This window comes from Oncorhynchus gorbuscha, linkage group LG17 (assembly GCF_021184085.1).
Source record: "Oncorhynchus gorbuscha isolate QuinsamMale2020 ecotype Even-year linkage group LG17, OgorEven_v1.0, whole genome shotgun sequence".
NCBI classification, from domain to species: domain Eukaryota; kingdom Metazoa; phylum Chordata; class Actinopteri; order Salmoniformes; family Salmonidae; genus Oncorhynchus; species Oncorhynchus gorbuscha.
The window spans coordinates 21,829,516-21,850,749 of NC_060189.1; the positions used below are offsets into that span (position 1 = coordinate 21,829,516).

Consider the following 21,234-nt stretch of genomic DNA (forward strand, 5'->3'; position numbering starts at 1 on the left):
AAATTACCTTTAGTGTATGACAGACAGAGAGAGGGGCAGAGTGCTGTTTTATCAGGGTACATTACTGTCTGGCTCACTCTGGAGAGCCATAATGAAGCTCACCTCCAGGGATTTAGTCCATTAAGGCCCAGATAAAGGCCCTCTCTGTGTTTGCCTACCTTGGTTATCCCACACAGTGACCACAGGAAGGAAATGGACAGTCATAATGGATGCAGATAGAGATAATGGACCACGTCTCTGCTATAGTTGTTGCCTGTGCTGCTGACATGCTGTCATTTTCAGTCAAGTCATATGTTTCAATTAGACACTAACTCTGATCACAAAAAAAGGAATTTCAGACTCATAGTGAGAATGAGAATATGTATAACTTCATAAGCGTAGGAGGGAGAGTGATGTAATTTAACCAAAAAAAACATGAATTTATGTGTAAAATGTGTAGAAACATCGGTGTGTTGCAAACATGCAAACATGCAGAAACAAGGTGCAAACATGCAGAAACAAGGTGCAAACATGCAGAATTGTTAGAGCGATTTTAGAGTGCTTAAAATGTAACATTGCCCCTCAATAATGCTGATTCATCCACTGGTGTTGAGTGGAATTATATTTTGAAGGGTGAAAACAGTATTGGAAAGGTTGGCAGTACCATTGTGTAGCAAAACTGCCTTAGGGCTGTGGGGGCTGCCATTCCCGTTGCCCTACTTCTGCTGCCATTGACTATTCAATCTCTTCCTCTCAGCTCTTATAGAGTTTTCAATGTGAAGCGTGTAGCTTTTAGAACAATGCTGATTTGATGTTTATTATACACTGACTAGCTTTATCCTTCTACAAAATGACAAGTCAGTCATATACAATAGATAGACATCCAAAGCCTTGTCTTGAAAATTTTAAGTTTTATTGACATACAACACTGTTAACAGAACAAAAATATATGTACATAAATAGGCAACCAAAAATATACAGTCTTACACAAAAACTTTCCACGTGGGTAATAGACAATACATTTAATTACTGGTGCATTATTTGTATTGAGGGGAATCAAAATGTTAAAACGGTCCAAAAACAAAGTAATATAAAACACTAATCAAAACCCACTGTTCTCTTTACAGACCAACATTGACCCACGTGTGCAGAGAGAAGGTCCCATTAACATGTAACTGCACAGACAGACATCCAGAATACAAGGTAATGGCGAGGGAGCTTTACATGGTCTTGATTCTTGATTTGACCTCTCATTATTTCTTTAGGGGTCCTGACATTTTGCGTAGGCCCTTAATCCGATAAAGCAGCCCATTAATAAAGTCCTGAGAGGGAAGAAGAAAAAACTAGATAACGCTACCTGTTTAAACAGTTGACTGTAAAACTCTTTCTGAGTCTGTGTAGGAGCAGTGAACCATTGAATTGCAACTATTTATTTGTAGAGAACACACTTAACAGACTTTTGTTTCGTTTTCGAGTACATAACCAAGTCTATAACGATTGCTTGTTGTGTCTCACCTCTTTAGGCTTGCCACATTCCTGCAGTAACTCCTGTAAATGGTCAGAAACAAACAAGGCCTCAGTAACTGATGTGGACATTGCTCTTTCACGTCAAATATTGTGCAAGCACACCAACTGGGGTCAAGTGCTTGTAAAGCAATTACCCTACTTTGTTGAATATTCCTGGGTTTATGTGTAAAGTATAAACAAGGGCATGGCTGAAGTGTAAGTATTGGCTCATACTGTGACCCACAAAATGGCCTCTTGACTGGAAAATGTCTACAGTATGTTTTCCCTGTCTATGTTTTTCTTTTAATGAGATTGTTTTATACGGCTCAAGATTGTCAGATTGGATGTCTCTGTGTTCTGGAGTAAAGGATGGGCAGGGCCAACTGACAACACTGTGTTGGTGCCTGAGCTGAGCTCCTCCCAGGGGCAACCTGTCTGTAGTGTACTAACCTGCAGTCTGGATCTCTGCTCCACGTCTGACAGCTCCAGCAGCTCATCTATGTCAATCTCTAACTCTGGCATCTCCTCCTCCTGGACGGATGGACGGACGGACGGACAGACAGACAGACGGACGGACAGACAGACAGACAGACAGACAGACAGACAGACAGACAGACAGACAGACAGACAGACAGACAGACAGACAGACAGACGGACGGGCGGACGGAAGGAGGGAAGGAGGGAGGGAGGGACAGAAAAAAGTGGTCAGAGACAATGGACCTCTTTGGAGCCCCATACACACATCCATACCACCACAGACAGACACTGGAACATTGTTTTTTTTACCAGCCATGCAGACATAGATGACTGGCGCTCTCTGCCAACCCACAGTGTTTAAAACCAGTTTAACATATTTAATTCTTAACGGTACCAAAGAGAATGAGTCTCCAAGTCCCACGTTTAAAAGCCATGCATGATGTACCACTACAACAATCATTTACGTGTAACCTAAAATGACGTCAAATTGTAATTTTTCCACATGAAAAGGTTGTCAATGTATTCTAACTTATGTATTCTGACTACAACTTAGTTGTGGATGTTATTATATTGGCATTACATAGTGGTATAAAAATAATAATAATTATATTACTAACAATGATGAGATTGATGATAGAAGCATTCAGGCAAGAACGAGAGACCAGGGGCGAAGGATAGGCAACCGCCATCTAATTTCATGGATGATTTACCCAGCTGGCATTTTGCTTAACCAATAAAGTAAGAATCACTCCGGTTTAAATGTTTATGATATAAGATTGCAAGAGTTTCAGCTTCCTTATACTGGGCTCATTCCTTTATATGACAAATGTCCTGCGCAGATTAGTCTCTAGGCCTAATGTGCCTTCAGAAAGTACTCAAACCCCTTGACTTATTCCACATTTTGTTGTGTTACAGCCTGAATTCAAAATGGATTAAATATATTTTTTCTCTCACCCATCTACACACAATACCCCATGATGACAAAGTGAAAACATGTTTTTAGACATTTTTGCAAATGTATTGAAAAGGAAAAACAAAAATACCTTATTCACACCCCAGAGTCAATACTTTGTAGAAGCACCTTTGGCAGTGATTATAGTTGTGAGTCTTTCTGGGTAAGTCTTTAGGAGCTTTCCACACCTGGATTGTGCAACATTTGCCAATTACTATTTTCAAAATAATTCAAGCTCTGTCAAATTGGTTGTTGATCAGGTCTTGTCATAGACTTTCAAGTAGATTTAAGTTGAAACTGTAACTTGGCCACTCGGGAACATTCTTGGTAAACAAGTTAAATAAAGGTTTTTAAAAAAAATCTCCAGTGTAGATTTGGCCTTGTGTTTTAGGTTATTGTCCTGCTGAAAGGTGAAGTGTGTGGTGGAAAGCAGACTGAACCAGGGTTTCCTCTAGGATTTTGCCTGTGCTTAGCTCCTTTCTGTTTCTTTTTTATCCTGAAAAACTCCCCAGTTCTTACCGATTACAAACATACTCATAACATGATGCAGCCACCACTATGCTTGAAAATATGGAGAGTGGTACTCAGTAAGGTATTGGATTTGCCCCAAACATAACACGTTATATTCAGGACAAAAGGTTAATTGCTTTGCCCCATTCTTTGCAGCATTGCTTTAGTGCTTTGCTGCTAATAGGATAAATGTTTTTGGAATATTTTTTATTCTGTACAGGCTTCCTTCGTTTAGTATTGTGGAGTAACTACAATGTTGTTGATCCATCCTCAGCTTTCTCGTATCACAGCCATTAAACTCTGTAACTGTTTTTAGCAAATTACTACTTACAAGCTTAATTTACAAACACAAAGTTGGAATCTAGCTAGCTAGCAAGTGATTTTGGGCACTGATGAACAGGGTTGGGGATCCCAGCTAGCAATGACGAATCGGCCCAGAAGCAGCCCTCTTCCGGGGGACCGGAACTGATTGAAATGGGCCCAGAATTGGGTGTTGGACTCAGCCTGGAAATAAAAATCAATGACTGCCCAGAATCGGCCCAAGTACATCGGGTCCTTTCAGTCTACTGGAATTCAGCCGACTTTGCATCTACCAGAATCCCCCCAGAAGCGGCCCGATGCAAATTTAGAGAGTCAGAGTCTGGGCCACCTTCAGCAGTATTACTTATGCCTAGGATGCGGGGATTGAGCTCGGGCCGATTCCGGTGTGAGTTATCTGGCCCAAATGTTACTTGGGGCTCGGGACGATTCCAGTGAGAGTTATCTGGCCCAAATGTATATATTACTGTACTTGGGGATCGGACCGATTCCGGTGAGAGTTATCTGGCCTTAATATATTACTTGGGGCTCAGGCCGATTGGGGCTACTCTCTGGCAGATGATTACACGGGCTGCTTTATATAATTAACATTACATTATTTCATTATTTTTTCCATATTTTTCTCATTGTTTCTGTGATAAAAACATCAATTCACATTTAAATTATTTAAGAGTCCTGTGTAGTATTTTAGAATTTTCATACTTTGCGCAAGGCAATTAATAAGCATGAAAATCTTTGTGGATGAAACTTTCCGAGTGGCGCAGCGGTCTAAGACACTGCATCACATTGCAAACAGTCATCAAGGCAAAGGGTGGCTACTTTGAAGAATCTAAAATATGAAATATATTTGGATTTGTTTTACATGTTTTTGATTACGACGTGATTCCATATGTGTTATTTCATAGTTTTGATGTCTTCACTATTCTACAATGTAGAAAATAGTAAAAAATAAAGAAATACCCTGGAATGAGTACCGGTAGGTGTATTCAAACTTTTGACTGGTACTGTATATATACATTGATTCTTTAGAATATAACTTATAAATGCCTCATGAGCTTCGTTCAACTGTCACACTCCATGAGAACCCAAAATATAAGCTTGTTTTTCCCTAATCTTTGTAAACATTGTAAATGTAAACAAACACGGTATAGCCTCATATCATGTTTAAAACAATACTTTTGATATCATGGATGGGCAATCCTTGCATCCATAGTTCTGTCTATTAATATGAGTGTGGTTACATTATCATCCCTCAGCTTTTTACCAAAACGGAGACGGGGTGACCGTTTTGTTATTGTTTAATATGTGGATTTGCCCTTTAAACAGCTGCAAATTTTCAAGATATCAAAGTGTCACCAACAAAAAGGTAAACAATAGGCCTATAGCATTTGCAGCATTTGGCATTCCCTTTTCACATGTAAATAGCACTTTTCAGTAATGCTCAAAGCAAGCCATTCCATGAGCCCAGTCAGTCCTCCATGACAACAAAATCATAATCAGCAGAGTAGGCCTGGTAAATAAATCCTTAGTTTTGGGGTTATGCTCAGGTAAAACAATTTGGATGATCTATTCTCCTATTCTTGAAGATCAAGAGCCATAACATTTATTGGAATGACTGGAATTCTGATAGACTTTGGTTTTTAATGTAAAAATATAATTTTGTCGTATTATTAAATGTAGTAGAAAGTGATGGGTTAAAAGAAGCCTACATAACCAACCCATAAAGCAAATTTAACATCCATATTTTGCCAGCTACAGTATGTAATCTTTAACATTGATTTATCCTGCAATAGATGTTGTTCAATTGGTAACATACATTTTTGTCTTCTTCTAATGCCTCTTCAGGGGAAAGTAATCTAAAAGTAACTTAATGTAATCAGATAACGTTACTGAGTTTGGGTAATCCAAAATTATGTTACTGATTACAATTTTGGACAGGTATCTCGTAACTGATTACATTTAGAAAGTAAACTAACCAACCCTGCTGATAATTTCATTTTAATTTAACCTTTTATTTAACTAGGCAAGTCAGTTAAGAACAAATTCTTATTTACAATAACGGCCTGGGAACAGTGGGTTAACTGCCTTGATCAGGGGCAGAACGACAGATTTTTTTATCTTGTCAGCTCAGGGATTCAATCTAGCAACCTTTCGGTTACTTGCCCAACGCTCTAACCACTAGGCTACCTGCCGCCCCTGATAAACAGTGAGCACCTTTTGCTTTATTTAAGATAGTTTGACTGCTTGCAATTTTATGAAGTTGTAGACATGTTATTGTTTTTCGAAATCAGTCCTGAGTGCACAGCCAGACTTTTCCGACTCGAGAGGATAGACTATGCAGTGCACTGATTAGTTTTTCATGCATATTTTTTTACTTGAGAAATACTGCACAAACACCATAGCTAGATGTAAGATTGCTATGATCTCCTCTGCAAAAACATCTACATTAATTACAGATTTCTTGATTTGTCTTAGATGAATGTAACTTGACGCTTATCTGGAAATATAATTATCTTATTAACTCAGTAGGCTGTGTTAACAGATTCCAAAGTAATTCAGTAATCTCCTAGCAATGCAAATTACATACCCAATATATACGGTACATGAGTGTCTGCCAACTTTGAGAAACATTGCAAATCCACTCCCAGACCAAAATAACTAAAACAAATACTAATGTAACGGTAATCCATCTATATTCTGGCTGATATCTCCCCTTTGAAGACCATTTACTAAGAGGAAATGATGATGGCTCACTTCAGGCCACAGATGGCTGAGCAAGAAAATATCTGGAGTCAGCAGGTATAGTGTGGGGGCCCTTTATAATTTTCCAGTTGGGGGTTTTAAAGCCAGGTCTGTTGAGGATGGCAGGTTTCTGGATGAGGAGAGAGCTCATCAATGAGGCTATTGCTGAGTGGTGGAAGAGACCAGGGTCCCCTGTGTGTCCCTCTAATTGATAAATGCTGCCAGGTCTGACTGTTTGTGATTCTGCTGCAGACTGGCATTATTCAACGAAAGCAGGGCTGTGCCGTGCTGGGCCAGCAAACCACTGATGCAGTGATCCTCCCTCTGTCTGACTGCCTTGAGACTGCAGGGAGATGAACAGTACAATACAGTACAATGAGTGCAACAATGTCAGGGGGAAGGAAGAATGATGAATTTGTTATTGTCATGAGAATGCCTTTGCAACCCTTCTAGTAGTTCTTTAATGTTTTATATTGTGTGTGGTTGATGCTTTTCGTTTGAGTTATTTTTTATAGTCAAAGAAATGTTTTATCTGGAGCTGGGACTGAAAATGTCTCGACAGCACTTTTGAATTTAGTAAAGCTAGTCTGACAATAAAATTAATGTTGACAGCTACGTTGTTCATGAAAAAAATTGTGGAATTGAGGATTCATTACCATATAAAGTAAACATTGACAACAGTAATCACATCATAGTCCATTAGTACTCATTCAAGCTACATTTTCCACTTTGCTTGTATCCCAGAAACACTATGACCACATCACAAACCAGTGTTCGCATCGTTATTGGACAGAACTAGGTTACCTAAACCAATCAGTGTTATTAGTTAATAATACTCTGAGATCTAAAGGAAACATTTCCCAGGAACCAATCAAAATGCTGCCAACCAATCAAAATATACCAAAACAGAAGGGTCACAAGTCATACGCATATTGATAATCTGAGGTCATCTGCATTGTGCAGAGGCTGTAACGAGTTAAAGAGGCATCAAGCATTTAGTACTGTATACATTGAAATTCAAGCCTTATTGACTTACATTTGTAAATTAATAATGACCCAACTGCACTCTGAATTATATTTATAAAGAGTAAAGGACAATATGTTCATTTGAAGTGTGTTTAAGTATCTTTTTCCCTACTCTTGAATGAGTGTTTTGTCACACCTATAAGAATAGCAACTATTTTCCTAAAAAGTGTGAAGTCGGGGGCACTGTTGGAAGCCAAGGATGTAGAACGCGTTTCCCTATCGTTCCTGAGTTAGTGACCAAATGTATATGGAGAACCCCCATGACCATTTCTCATCAGGGTGCACTTCTTTCACGTCTGCAATGACATACTGAGTAGATCTACACCACGACTGTGGCTAAGAAGCGGGCTAGCTGCGAGTGAAAGCAGCTGTTGTACCGCATGGTGTGGTACAAATGGTTGGTTAGCTGGTCTTGTTAGCAGGCTAGTTAGCAGGCCAGCTGGCAGACTGGTTGGCTAGCGAAGCCAACTTTGCTGGGTTCATTGACACTTGAATGTCGTTCTTTTTTTTCTTTTCATATCCAACCCATGTTGGTGAGTATACAGTTGACTCCCCACTATAATGTGATACAATGCAGATATGCATATACATATTCTTTATTCCACTCACATTATTGCTTTTAATTTGTATCATTACTATTTTATTTTGATCTAAGCCTTAAGCCTTGATCTTATTATTTTTTTGAATCTATTGCCAATGTCTGGCTGTTTTCATGGTTCAGTCGCAGTTTTACCACTTTTATTGCTCTTAAACCTCTCTTAACCAAGGTGAGTTTTCCTTAGACTCTACTGGGGACCAATCTATGCATGTTTGGTTTACTCTGGTTAAATGGTTTACTCTGGTTAAATTATCATGCTTTGCTCTAAACTTTTTTTGTATTTAGGGTTTTGCTTGCATCTCAGTTGAGGAGATGCTTCGGCAAGGGAGGTTGTGAGAGAAGGGTTTTTTCCCTCTTTAGTTGTATATAGTTTTTAATGTTTTTTTTGCACTTCGTCGCGTGTCTTTGTTTTTCAAATTTGAGCTATTAGGGTCAACTACAATCTTTAGTTTACATTGTACCTTGTCCTTTACACGTCCTCTCTCTCTTAAGACATATCTCAGCCTAGTGTAGCCCATCCAGCTGGAGGGAATGGTTTTAATTTTCTTACTTGGAATTGTAGAGGTATCAATAACCCAGTTAAACGTAGTAAGGTGCTACACCACCTTCATTAACTGAAAGCTCACATCATCTTTCCCCAAGAAACTCATCTGAAGGCATCACAACAGTCATGTCTTAGGTGCAGATGGGTGGGTCAGATGTTCCATTACTCATTTCAGAATAAGGCAAGAGGGGTGGCTATTTTACTTCACAGATTGGTACCTTTTACAAGTTCTAATGTGATCGCAGATCCACATGGTAGATACATAATTGTCAGTGGTACGCTGCTCAATACGAATGTACTTCTTGTTCATATTTACGCTCCTTGTTGGGACAATGGTGATTTCTTCAAATAGTTTTTTTCTACACTCCCGATATGCCCTCCCATATGTTGATCTTAGGTGGTGACTTTAACTGTTGGTTAGACCCACATTTTGATCGATCCTCCACTAAGCCTATTACCTTGTCAACATCAGCGAGAGTTGTCCGAACAGTTGTCTACATTTGAAGTTTCAGACCCTCGAAGAATGTTTAATCCATTTGGAAAAGCATACTCTTTTATCTCATCGGTTCACCACACTTTTACGTGCATGGACGACTTCCTTGCAGACGACAGACTTCTCCATTCCATGTCTTCATGTTCATATAATCCAATGTATCTGACCACGCCCCTGTTACTATGGAAGTGGTCTTTCAAACTGTTGACAACCTGCGGCCGCCTTGGCGGCTGAATACTCAACTGCTCAGTAATGAACACTGTCAATTTTGTTTTGGGTCAAATGTACTTTTTCATAAGTACAAATAGAACCCAAAACATCTCTGTGTCTACTCTCTTGGAAACTTTGAAAGCTTACTGTATATCAGAGGTGAAATGATTTCCTACACCGCTATTGAGAACAAACATGATGTATTGCCCAATTAGATGACATTTAAGTCGTTTCTCTAGATATTTATAAGAAGCGTTTAACTTTGCAAGCAGAATTTGACACATTTAATAGACCAGGTTACTGAACTGCTTGTCAAGTCTAGGAGCACTATGAGCAAGGAGATAAACAATGCTACAATGAAAGCATTTGTAAATGCTGCTCTCACTCAGGCAACCATTTGTCTTTTCTTTATAAAAACAAAGACCCTCTTGACTGTGTATCATACAATCCAATTAGCCTGATAAATGTCGACTACAAAATTCTAGCCAACTTCTGGCAATGAGTCTGGAAACAGTCCTCCGAATCAATTATCTCTCTGGGTCAAACATGATTTATTAAAAATAGACACTTATTCTTCAATCTTCGACGATTATTTAATATTATATATAATCCCTCTGTCACCAATGCCTCTAAAGCCATTATATCCCTGGATGCAGAGAAAGCCTTCGACCGGGTGGAATGGAAATTAGAGGTCGACCGATTAATTGGAATGGCCGATTAATTGGGGCCAATTTCAAGTTTTCATAACAATCGGAAATTGGTATTTTTGGATGCCGATTTTGCCTTTTTTTTTTTTTTTTTTTACAACTTTATCTAAGGAGGCATGTCAGTTAAGAACACATTCTTATTTTCAATGACGGCCTAGGAATGGTGGGTTAACTGCCTTGTTCAGGGGCAGAACGACAGATTTTTACCTTGTCAGCTCAGGGATTCAATCTTGCAACCTTACGGTTAACTAGTCCAACGCTCTAACCACCTGCCTCTCGAGGAGCCTGCATGTTATGCGAATGCAGTAAGAAGCCAAGGTAAGTTGCTCGCTAGCATTAAACTTATCTCATAAAAAACAATCAATCAACCATAATCACTAGTTATAACTACACATGGTTGATGATATTACTAGGTTATCTAGAGTGTCCTGTGTTGTATATAATCGATGCGGTGCACATTCGCGAAAAAGGACTGTCGTTGCTCCAACGTGTACCTAACCATAAACATCAATGCCTTTCTTAAAATCTATACACAGAAGTATATATTTTTAAACCTGCATATTCAGCTAAAAGAAGAGGTTAGCTGGCAATATTAACCAGGTGAAATTGTGTCACTTCTCTTGCATTCATTGCATGCAGAGACAGGGTTTATGCAACAGTTTGGGCCGCCTGGCTCATTGCAAACTAATTTGCCAGAATTTTATGTAATTATGACATAACATTGGAGCTTGTGCACTGTAAAAGCAATATTTATACTTAGGGATGCCATCTGTTAGATAAAATACGGAACGGTTCTGTATTTCAATGAAATAATAAAGGTTTTGTTATCGAAATGATCGTTTCCGGATTCGACCATATTAATGACCTAAGGCTAGTATTTCTGTGTGTTATTATGTTATAATTAAGTCTATGATTTGATAGAGCAGTCTGACTTAGCGATGGTAGGCACCAGCAGGCTCGTAAGCATTCATTCAAACAGCACTTTCATGCGTTTTACCAGCAGCTCTTCATTGCGCTGTTTATGACTTCAAGCCTATCAACTCCTAAGATTAGGCTGGTATAACCGATGTGAAATGGCTAGCTAGTTAGCGGGGTGCGCGCTAATCGCTTTTCAAACGTCACTCGCTCTGAGACTTGGAGAGGTTGTTCCCATTGCTCTGCATGGGTAACGCAGCTTCGAAGGTGGCTGTTGTCGATGTGTTCCTGGTTCGAGCCCAGGTAGCGTCGAGGAGAGGGATGGAAGCTATACTGTTACACTGGCAATACTAAAGTGCCTATAAGAACATCCAGTAGTCAAAGGTATATGAAATACAAATCGTGTAGAGAGAAATAGTCCTATAATTCCTATAATAACTACAACCTAAAACTTCTAACCTGGGAATATTGAAGACTCATGTTAAAAGGAACCACCAGCTTTGATATCTTCTCATGTTCTGAGCAAGGAACTTAAACGTTAGCTTTCTTACATGGCACATATTGCACTTTTACTTTCTTCTCCAACACTTTGTTTTTGCATTATTTAAACCAAATTGAACAGTTTCATTATTTATTTGAGGCTAAATTGAGTTTGTTGATGTATTAAATTAAGTTAAAATAAGTGTTCATTCAGTATTGTTGTAATTGTCACTATTACAAATAAATAAGAAAATCGAACGATTAAATTGGTATTGGCTTTTTTTTGGTCCTCCAATAATTGGTATCGGTGTTGAAAAATCAGAATTGGTCGACCTCTAATGGAAATACATTTTTTGCACCTTAAATAAATTTGGCTTTGGCTCCAAATTCATTACTTGGATAAGACCTCTGTACTCATCCCCTCAAGCCTCAGGACTAACAACTCTCAATCAGATTGCTTCCCTTTGCAACGATCGACACGCCAGGGTTGCCATTTATGTCCCTTACTGTTTGCCCTCGCCATAAAACACCTTGCAGTAGCACTTTGCTCCAACCCCCTCATCAAAGGTATAGTCAGATACTGACACGAACACAAACTCTTTATATGCAGATTATTTACTATTATACACATCCGACAGTCATGTTTCTGTTCTTGCTGCCCTTGCCACTTTCACATCCTTCAGTCACTTATCAGGGTATAAACTGAATCTCAGTAAAAGCGAATTGATGCAGCACAATGTAGCCGCCAAAAATGTCCCTTTACATAACCTCCTATTTAAAATTGCTCACAGTAGTTTTATTTATATCGGACTGCACTTCACAATCAGATTTGAAAACCTTTATCAGGCCAACTTTGCTCCTCTTTTAACCCGTACTAAGGCCGATTTGGAACGCTGGTCTTTGCTACACCTCTCCTTAGTCGCAATAATTAATTATATTCAAATGAATACTCTCCCCAAATTATTTTGTCTCTATAAGTGCCTACCTATTTTTCTTCCCAAAATGCTTTTCAAAAAGATTGACGGCCTAATTCTTCCTTTTATATGGGACAAAAAGCTTTTACGAAAACAGCTTTTGCAGACGCCCAAACCAGATGGCGGTCTAGCGCTATCGGGTTTTAGATCCTATTAATGATTCTATTATCATCTATTAACCTTAGGATTATTAAGTACTGGTTGCAGAGCAGAGAGATACCCCCACCCCCAATTTGGCTAGAGATGGAGGCCGCCTCATTTATACCGGCATCATTGTCTTCCCTCGCTCACTCCTCCGTTACAGGCCCATACTCCTCCTTCACCGAAAATACATGTGTCAAAACAACATTGAAGATCTGGAATCAATTTAGACGCCACTTTGGGTTTCAGACAACCTCTTATTTCGCTCCGGTAGCCACAAACCCAGCTTTTCCCCCATCTATAGTTGATGGTGCTTTCACAACATGGTCTAGTCTCTGTATTAAAAGATTTAGGGATCTTTATATTAACAATACATTTAGTACGTTTGAACAATTATCAGCTAAATGTGGTCTCCCCAGACATAATTTCTTTAGGTTCTTACAAGTCCGGAGTTAGGTCCAAAGCAAAGATCCCCGATTCCCCACACTTCCTGGTGAAACACAGTTTGACACATTTCTTATCCCACTTCCTACTCTGAAAGGCACCTTGTCAATAATCTACAGTCAAATTTGCTCACAACAAACCACCTCATTAAACAATATTAAATACTCATGGGAGGAGGAACTGGGTGAGGAAATATCAGATGAACTATGGGAAGGGGCACTCAAAAGGGTACATACCTCTTCTATTTGTGCTCAGCACGGTCTTATTCAATGCAAACTCATTCATAGGGCTCACTGGACCGAAGCAAGATTATCCAAAATTTACAATGATGTGAACCCTAATTGTGTACGACGTAACCAGTCTCCTGCTAATCATGTACACATGTTTTGGTGTTGCCCATCTCTTGTTGGTTTCTGGAAAGACATCTTTAACACACTTTCAGAATTAAGTGGCACACAGAACGAACCAAACCCTTTTATTGCATTTTTTTGTGGTTTCCTTACCCACAACTGACCAAAATGAATAAGGATGTAATTGCCTTTGTCACTTTGTTAAGAGACTATTAATTTTACTTAGATGGAAATCCTCTGTATTCTCATGCGGTTTGGATTAAATCCGTTTTGAATTGCATAAAGTTGGAAAATTTTTAACACATCCTCAATGGGGCGTCAGGGTAGCCTAGTGGTTAGAGCGTTGGACTAGTAACCGGAAGGTTGCAAGTTCAAATCCCCAAGCTGACAAATCTGTTGTTCTGCCCCTGAACAGGCAGTTAGCCCACTGGTCCTAGGCTGTCTTTGAAAATAAGAACTTGCTCTTAATTGGCTTGCCTAGTTAAATAAAGGTGAAATCAAAATGGGTCTTTAGACAAATTCTATGCAATGTGGGCTCACTTTTTTTCATATGTTAAATGACTACATTTCCCTGTAGTTCCAGAGTGATGTATATTTATATTTATAAATCGGTGATGTAAGAGGCCTAGTATGTCTATATACGGTATCTCGGATGTTAAGGAGGACTGTATTATCTGTGCTAGTTAACCTGTAACAACCGTATCAAAATAAATATTTTTTTGTCTTAGTTTTTTGTGTTGTTATATTTCTGTCTCACTCTTTGTTTTGCTGTATTGTTGTCTTTGATTTGTTGTTTTATATTACTAACAAATAACTTACAAGTTGTCACGCCCTGACCTTAGTTATCTTTGTTTTCTTTATTATTTGGTTAGATCAGGGTGATTTGTTTAGTTTTTGTATTGTCTAGGGGTTTTGAAAGTCTAGGTGTTAATATGTCTATGGTTGCCTAGATTGGTTCTCTATCAGAGGCAGCTGTTTATCGTTGTCTCTGATTGGGAACCATATTTTGGTAGCCATATTCCTTGGTAATTTTGTGGGTTGTTCTATGTTTAGTTGCCTGTTCTGCACTAGCCATATTGCTTCACGGTTCGTTTTGTTCAGTGTTCTCTCTTTTATTAAAGAGTTATGTTAGCTTACCACGCTGCGCCTTGGTCTCCTCTTTATGACGACCATGACAGAACAACCCACCAAAAAAGGACCAAGCAGCGTGCTAAAAAGGAGTGGACATCTTGGACCCGGGAGAAAGTGGAGTGGAGGACATCCTGGACCTGGGAGGAGGTAATGGCAGGGGACAAGACCCTGCCATGGAAGCAGGTGGAGCTAGCGCAGGAGGAACGGCGTCAATATGAGGGTACACAGCTGGCACAGAAGCCTGAGAGGCAGCCAAGATTTTGGGGAAGAGGCACACGTGGAGATTGCATGAGTCAGGTCGGCGACCTGAGCCAACTCCTCGTGCTTACTGTGGGGAGCGTGTTACTTGTCAGGCACCGTGTTATGCATTTACAGGGCGAAAATAAACATCCAGCCAGGACGGGTTGTGTCAGCTCTACACTCCAGACCTCCAGTACGCCTTCACAGTCCAGTACGTCTTGTTCCTCCTCTCCGCACTCGCGCTGAGGTGCGTGTCCTCAGCCTGATACCACCAGTTCCGGCACCAGGCCTACAGTGCGCCTCGGTAGTCCAGAGCGTCCGGCGACAGTACCCAGTCCAGAGCGTCCGGCGACAGTACCCAGTCCAGAGCGTCCAGGCGACGGTCCCCAGTCCAGAGCGTCCGGCGACGGTCCCCAGTCCAGAGCGTCCGGCGACGGTCCCCAGTCCAGAGCGTTCGGCGACGGTCCCCAGTCCAGAGCGTCCGGCGACGGTCCCCAGTCCGGGGTCTCCAGGGATGATCCATGCAGGGAGGGGCCCCAGCCCGGGGCCTACGGCGAGGATCCGCAGTCCAGAACCTCCGGCGGTGATCCACGGGTCAGTGCTACAAGAGCGGACTCAGTGTAAAGAAGGGGGGCGGAGTCCAGAACCAAAGCCGCCACCAAGGTTAGATGCCCACCCAGACCCTCCCATATAGGTTCAGGTTCAGGTCTGCACTAGCCATATTGCTTCACGGTTCATTTTGTTTAGATCTGTTCTCTCTTTTAAAGAGTTATGTTCACTTACCACGCTACGCCTTGGTCTCCATATGACGGCCGTGACACAAGTGCAATTTTGTTGAAAATCCAATAAACAAAGTAAAAATATATATATCTCTTTTTTAAAGGTGTGAAGTCAGCGATATGGTTCAGTGCCACTGCCACTCAGACCCAACCAGCTGGCTACTTGTATACATTAGATGTCTCTAAATAACTTGCTATTGACATAGTGTGTCATGACCTTTGCCGAAGTCGGTCCCTCCTTGTTCGGGCGGTGTTCGGTGGTCGACGTCTCCGACCTTCTAGCAATCACTGATCCATTTTTATTTTCCATTGATTTTGTCTTGTCTTTCACACCTGGTTCCAATCCCATCAATTACATGGGATTGTGTATTTAACCCTGTTTCCCCTCATGTCCTTGTCGGAGATTGTTTATGTGTTAGTGCATGACGGGTATTGTGCCCACTTTTATGATTTTGTATGTTTTGTGAAACATTTATTAAACAACTCCGTTTATACCAAGTTCAGTTCTCCTGCTCCTGACTTCCCTGCCATCAACACGCACCCGTTACACAGGGGGCTGACAGTAAATGCTTCTTCACGGAAGAGTCAGAGTACCCAACCACAGCTAAACTTACCTTCCCCTGAGTTCATGTGAAATTAATGCCATTAACCAAGGCTCATGAACCAACCATGTCTCCCCCGGCCACAGCAATGGGTGGTGTCTACCAAACAACTAATCCACCTCAGACTGGAGTTTGTCAAGACACCACTGAAATCTGACATGAAAACAATAGCTCCTTAAATCCTCAGCGTTAGGACATACTTAGGGCCATGAGGTTTTTTTTCTGACTGATGACCTGCTCAGGAAACCTTGCTGGCCCTAGTCATAATGTTTTATCCATACAGGCCTGTGCTACAATTGAAATACAAAGACTGTATCTACCAGACAACTACAATAACAAAGGAGTACTGTCGAGGTACTGTTACTGCTACTGTCTTCTCATCAATCATGCAGGGATCCCATCCCTCTGTCATGAAGGGCCTTCTCTCTCCGGGATTCCCCAAGACAAATTAGTGCAGTCTGGAACTCAAAACAGTTAAACCTAATAACATTAGTCTTGTACTGATTATATGTTCATAACATCTGCTGTACTGATACTTATGATAATGGTATGATAACTCTATACATTGGCATGAAAATTATAAATAGCAGGCAAGACTGACTTCATCGAGATTCCACAACAGTATACCATGACGCATTTCAGGGATCTTTGTATGTGTGTGTGTATATATATCTATACTGCCGTTTAAAAGTTTGGGGTCACTTAAATGTCCTTGTTTTTTAAAGAAAGGCCATTTTTTTAATCCATTAAAATAACATAAAATTGATCAGAAATAGTGTAGACATTGTTAATGTTGTAAATTACTATTGTAGCTGGAATTGGCAGATTTGTAAAAAATTTAATATCTACATAGGTGTACAGAGGCCCATTATAAGAAACCATCACTCCTGTGTTCTAATGGCACATTGTGTTAGCTATTCCAAGTTGATCATTTAAAAGGGTAATTGATCATTAGAAACCCATTTGCAATTATGTTAGCAGAGCTGAAAACTGTTGTCCTGATTAAAGAAGCAATAAAACTGGCCTTTAGACTAGGTGCATTTGGGTGAGTGGGTCAGATGGAGCATCAGCATTTGTGGGTTCGATTACAGGCTCAAAATGGCCAGAAACAAAGAACAAGGAACACCTGTTAATTGAAATGCATTCCTCATGAAGCTGGTTGAGAGAATGCCAAGAGTTTGAAAAGCTCAAGGCAAAGGTTGGCTACTTTGAAGACTCTCAAATATATATATATATATATATATATATATATATATATATTTAGGAATAAAGGTAATGCAAACCTTACAAAATGCCAACCGCTATTACAGTGGTTTTATTAAAATCACCCAGGCTTAGCTCACATGCATGGGCTCTCTACTGGCCAGATCTGGTGGAGACACTGGGAGGAGACGCTGGGTGTCTGCCACCGGAATGGCAGTGGATGCTGGAATAATGGACGGCTCATAATAATGGCTGGAACGGAACAATGGAATGGCATCAAACACACGGAAACCACGTGTTTGATCTATTTGATACCATTCCACCTATTCCACTCCAGCCATTACCATGAGCCAGTCCTCCCCAATTAAGGTGCCACCAACCTCCTGTGCAGACTGGGTGTAATAAATGTCTCTCCCTCCCATATCAGTGTTTTTTATTTATTTATTTATTATTTCACCTTTATTTAACCAAGTAGGCCAGTAATTTCAAATAAATGCATAAAAAAATCCTACAATGTGATTTTCTGGATTTTTTTCTTCTCATATTGTCTGTCATATGATGAAAATTACAGGCCTCTCTCATCTTTTTAAGTGGGAGAACTTGCACAATTGGTGGCTGACTAAATACTTTTTTTGCCCCACTGTAGCTATTCTCAGGAACTAAAACTTTCATGAGGACACCACTCACATGTGATGCTCTCTCATGCCCTGAAGTATCAGTAAGCCATATGCAGAGTATTTTTTGGCAGTGGAGCAATATGGTCAAATTCACGCACCTATCAATGTAACACATTGTCATCCCTGCTGCCTCTGATTGGGTGGACTCACTAAACACAAATACTGCATTTCTAAATAATTTCTGAGTGTTGGAGTGTGTCACTGTCTGTTCCTAAAAATATATACATTTGTCCTGTCTGGCTGGCTTAAAGGTCCAATGCAGCTATTTTTTAAATCTAATATCAAATCATTTCTGGACAACAATTAGGTACCTTCCTGTGATTGTTTTAAATTAAAATGCTCCAAAATAAACAAAAATAGCTTCTTAGCAAAGAGTAATTTCTCAAGCCAGAATTTAGCTAGGATGGTCTGAGAGTTGTCTCGCCGAAGATGGTGCCTCTTCCTGTTCGGGCGGCGCTCGGCGGTCTTCGAAGCTGCCATCGATTCCCTTTCCGTTTGTTTCTGTTTATTGGGTAATTGGTTACACCTGTTTTGAGTTAGTGTTTGTTTGTAGGCTATTTAAGGGCACTAGGCCTGCTGGGTATTTGTGCGGGCTTGTTTTCCTGTTATCTGGTGTATGAGTGTAATCAGTATTTTTTCCGGACAGTTTTAGTCCGTTGTATTTTGGGACGGGTTGTTTCATGCGCCCTGGTGTTTTGCATGTCGTGGCTCCACAGTCTATGGAATAAAATATCCACGAACTGAATGACCTGCTCTCTGCACTTGACTCCTCCACTCACCACTGTTAGAAGTTGTAACAAGAGTGGTCTGAGTGGGGAGGGGATAACTGAAAACTACCTGTCATTGGCAGAGAGTTTTAAAACTAATTTACCACCTGGTGAAGTCCCACCAAAATAGGTTGACATTTCAGGTGGACTTTTCGAACAGCTCTTACACAAAAAGGGCATTATCATAATTTTCACAATTTCACAGTATTATACCAACCTCATATTGTGTAAATATTTCTAAAACACATGAATATCACGTTTTTAATGCACTGGGCATTTAATATCTAGAATTTAATGTATGACAATTGATAACTTTTTTTAAATAACTTTTTCTACCACTGTACTTAAGCACATTTAAAACCAGATACTTCCAGACTTTTACTCAAGTTGTATTTTACCGGACTGGTTTTCACATTTACTTGACTAATTTTCTATTTAAAGGTATCTTTACTTTTACTCAAGTATGACGATTTAGTACTTTTTCCACCACTGCTGTGTTGTCATATGATCTCCATCATTAGGTGGACGCCCATGCTCCTGAAGACATCCCTCTGACTCCGCTGTGCCATCCCTCTTCATGTGGGAGCCAGACTTCTGTTGCCATGGCATTCCCAGCAAATTGTTGCAGCCTCTGAATAGCAGTGCAGTTATGACACGGGGGTCCTACGATCTCCACACAAGGGTCCCAGTCATAATCTATTAAATTAATTATGCAAATGCACAGTGTCTCCGTTTGTGGTATGCAGTCCTGGCCTTAAGTAGTTATATAGGCGGCCTCCCTGTCGAGATCTAGGCTGTAAACCTCAAGTTCTTAGATGTGTTCTGATAGCAAACTGTCCAGAGGCAACAGAGATTTGCCTCCCTGTCTGAACCCATGTCACAGAGGGGTTGATGCTCATCTTCTGAGGACAGAGGCTGCTGCCACAATAGTACTGTCTGTGTCGTGTTCATTAATAAGGAAAAGGGTGATTGTATCAGCCAATATTTATGTTACATAATATTTAGTTATCTCTTGAATGCTGTATGTATGTCCATTCAGCGGTCAGGAAAGGGTATACAATCATGTCATATGATGTATTATCATCCTAATATGATGGTAATATAATGTGTATTTTATCACTAGTTTGTTACACAATCCCCAAGAAAACAACCAATCAGAGCTCTATATTCTGTGCTTAACACCAAAGCAGTGTGGGAAAATAATTTGCTGCCAGTAAATGAAGCCTGGATCAATGCACACACAGCCACACCTCTGTTCAGACACTCCACTCTCCCTCTCTTTTTGCTTCACATGTTGTGTAACCCTCCTCAGGCATCTGCGCTGCTCTGTACCTCCCCTGCGTTCTACCCACACAGCCCGTGGGACCTAGCTAACTGTGCCTGTAGCAGCCTTGCACGACCTACCTCACAGTCAAAGAGCAGGTGCAGCTGATCGTCGATCCACTCCTCGATATCCAGCCTCCTCTGCAGGTCCTTACGGTTGTATTTGACGGTCAGCTTGCCCAGTTTGCGATGTGGAGGCTCCTCTGTTTTGTCTGCAGACTGGAACATCACCCTGGACTGGGTGCCTGGCTCCGACGCCATGCCTGCCATGGCCTCGGGAAAACAGCTGAGGAAACACAGAGCCGTCTCTCTCGTTCTATCTCTCCCTCTGTCTCTGGTGCTCTCACTCCCACCCTCTCTCTTCGCTGTCTTTCTTGTGTGCTCGCTCTTTTTCTTCTTCTCTTGCTCTAGCTCTCCTACCTATCTATCTTACTTGCTTGCTCTGTCTATCTCTGTCTGCTCGTCTCTCTCTCTCTAGTTCTCTCCTTCCCTCTCTCTCCCTCCCTCGCACCCTCCCTCCCACCCTCCCTTGCAAGCTCGCTGCCTGTGGAGGATGGTAATGAAATACTCCTCTGTGTGTGTCTCAGTAGGTGTGTATCTGGGTGTGTTTGCTATCCTTCTCTCTCAAGTGGAAGAGCATAGGTCAATTACAGAGTGATAAAGACTAAGGGTTGAGGGTGGAACCAAAGCTAGGAGTATGGCAGCTGTTAGCAATAATTATATTTTCATAATTTTGTATTCTAGAAATGAATTATTGACCCAAATTCTAACAAGTGATTTTTGGTTTCAAATTTCCCCATGTGTCCTAATCAAGAAGTGACTGCATTACTCTGTGGTTTATCATCTCTACATCACAGCATATGTTCAAACTATGGGCCCCTGTTTATCCACACTTATCACAATACCTGGGTCTCCCTGACAGGTGATCCAGACTTCATCTGTGTTCATTAGCTCCCCTCTATGTCATTTATAACAGCTATTATCAGGTGTACGTTTAATCAGCCTTGAAGCCAGTTTGGCATCCTCAGTTACAACTCCATCAATGATGCATGAAAAAAATAGAGGGCCAGTAAATGATATTAATGATCACTCAGAGGGTAAAACCCAAAACCCAGTGATAAGGCTCTGAACTAACCCATTTCATTT

General features: G+C 40.6%; 1 protein-coding gene across 1 annotated transcript; it reads right to left on the reverse strand.

Moving 5' to 3' along the window:
* Positions 1–875: 875 nt before the first annotated feature.
* Positions 876–20,534, reverse strand: ppp1r14d (protein phosphatase 1 regulatory inhibitor subunit 14D). The gene is made up of 4 exons (XM_046309614.1): positions 20,170–20,534; positions 1,936–2,016; positions 1,495–1,527; positions 876–1,301 (listed from the first exon to the last, which is right to left on the reverse strand). Exons 1-4 carry the CDS (start codon positions 20,356–20,358, stop codon positions 1,233–1,235), a joined length of 372 nt encoding a protein of 123 aa, XP_046165570.1. The 5' UTR covers positions 20,359–20,534; the 3' UTR covers positions 876–1,232.
* Between the last annotated feature and the right edge of the window lie 700 nt (positions 20,535–21,234).

Excerpts from the sequence above, each read along its gene's own strand:
- ppp1r14d (XM_046309614.1), bottom strand. The coding sequence starts at position 20,358 with ATGGCAGGCATGGCGTCGGAGCCAGGCACCCAGTCCAGGGTGATGTTC. Across the intron at positions 2,017-20,169 it reads ACCTGCTCTTTGACTGTGAG|GAGGAGGAGATGCCAGAGTT; the intron begins GTAGGTCGTGCA and ends CCATCCGTCCAG. Across the intron at positions 1,528-1,935 it reads AGCAGAGATCCAGACTGCAG|GAGTTACTGCAGGAATGTGG; the intron begins GTTAGTACACTA and ends GACCATTTACAG.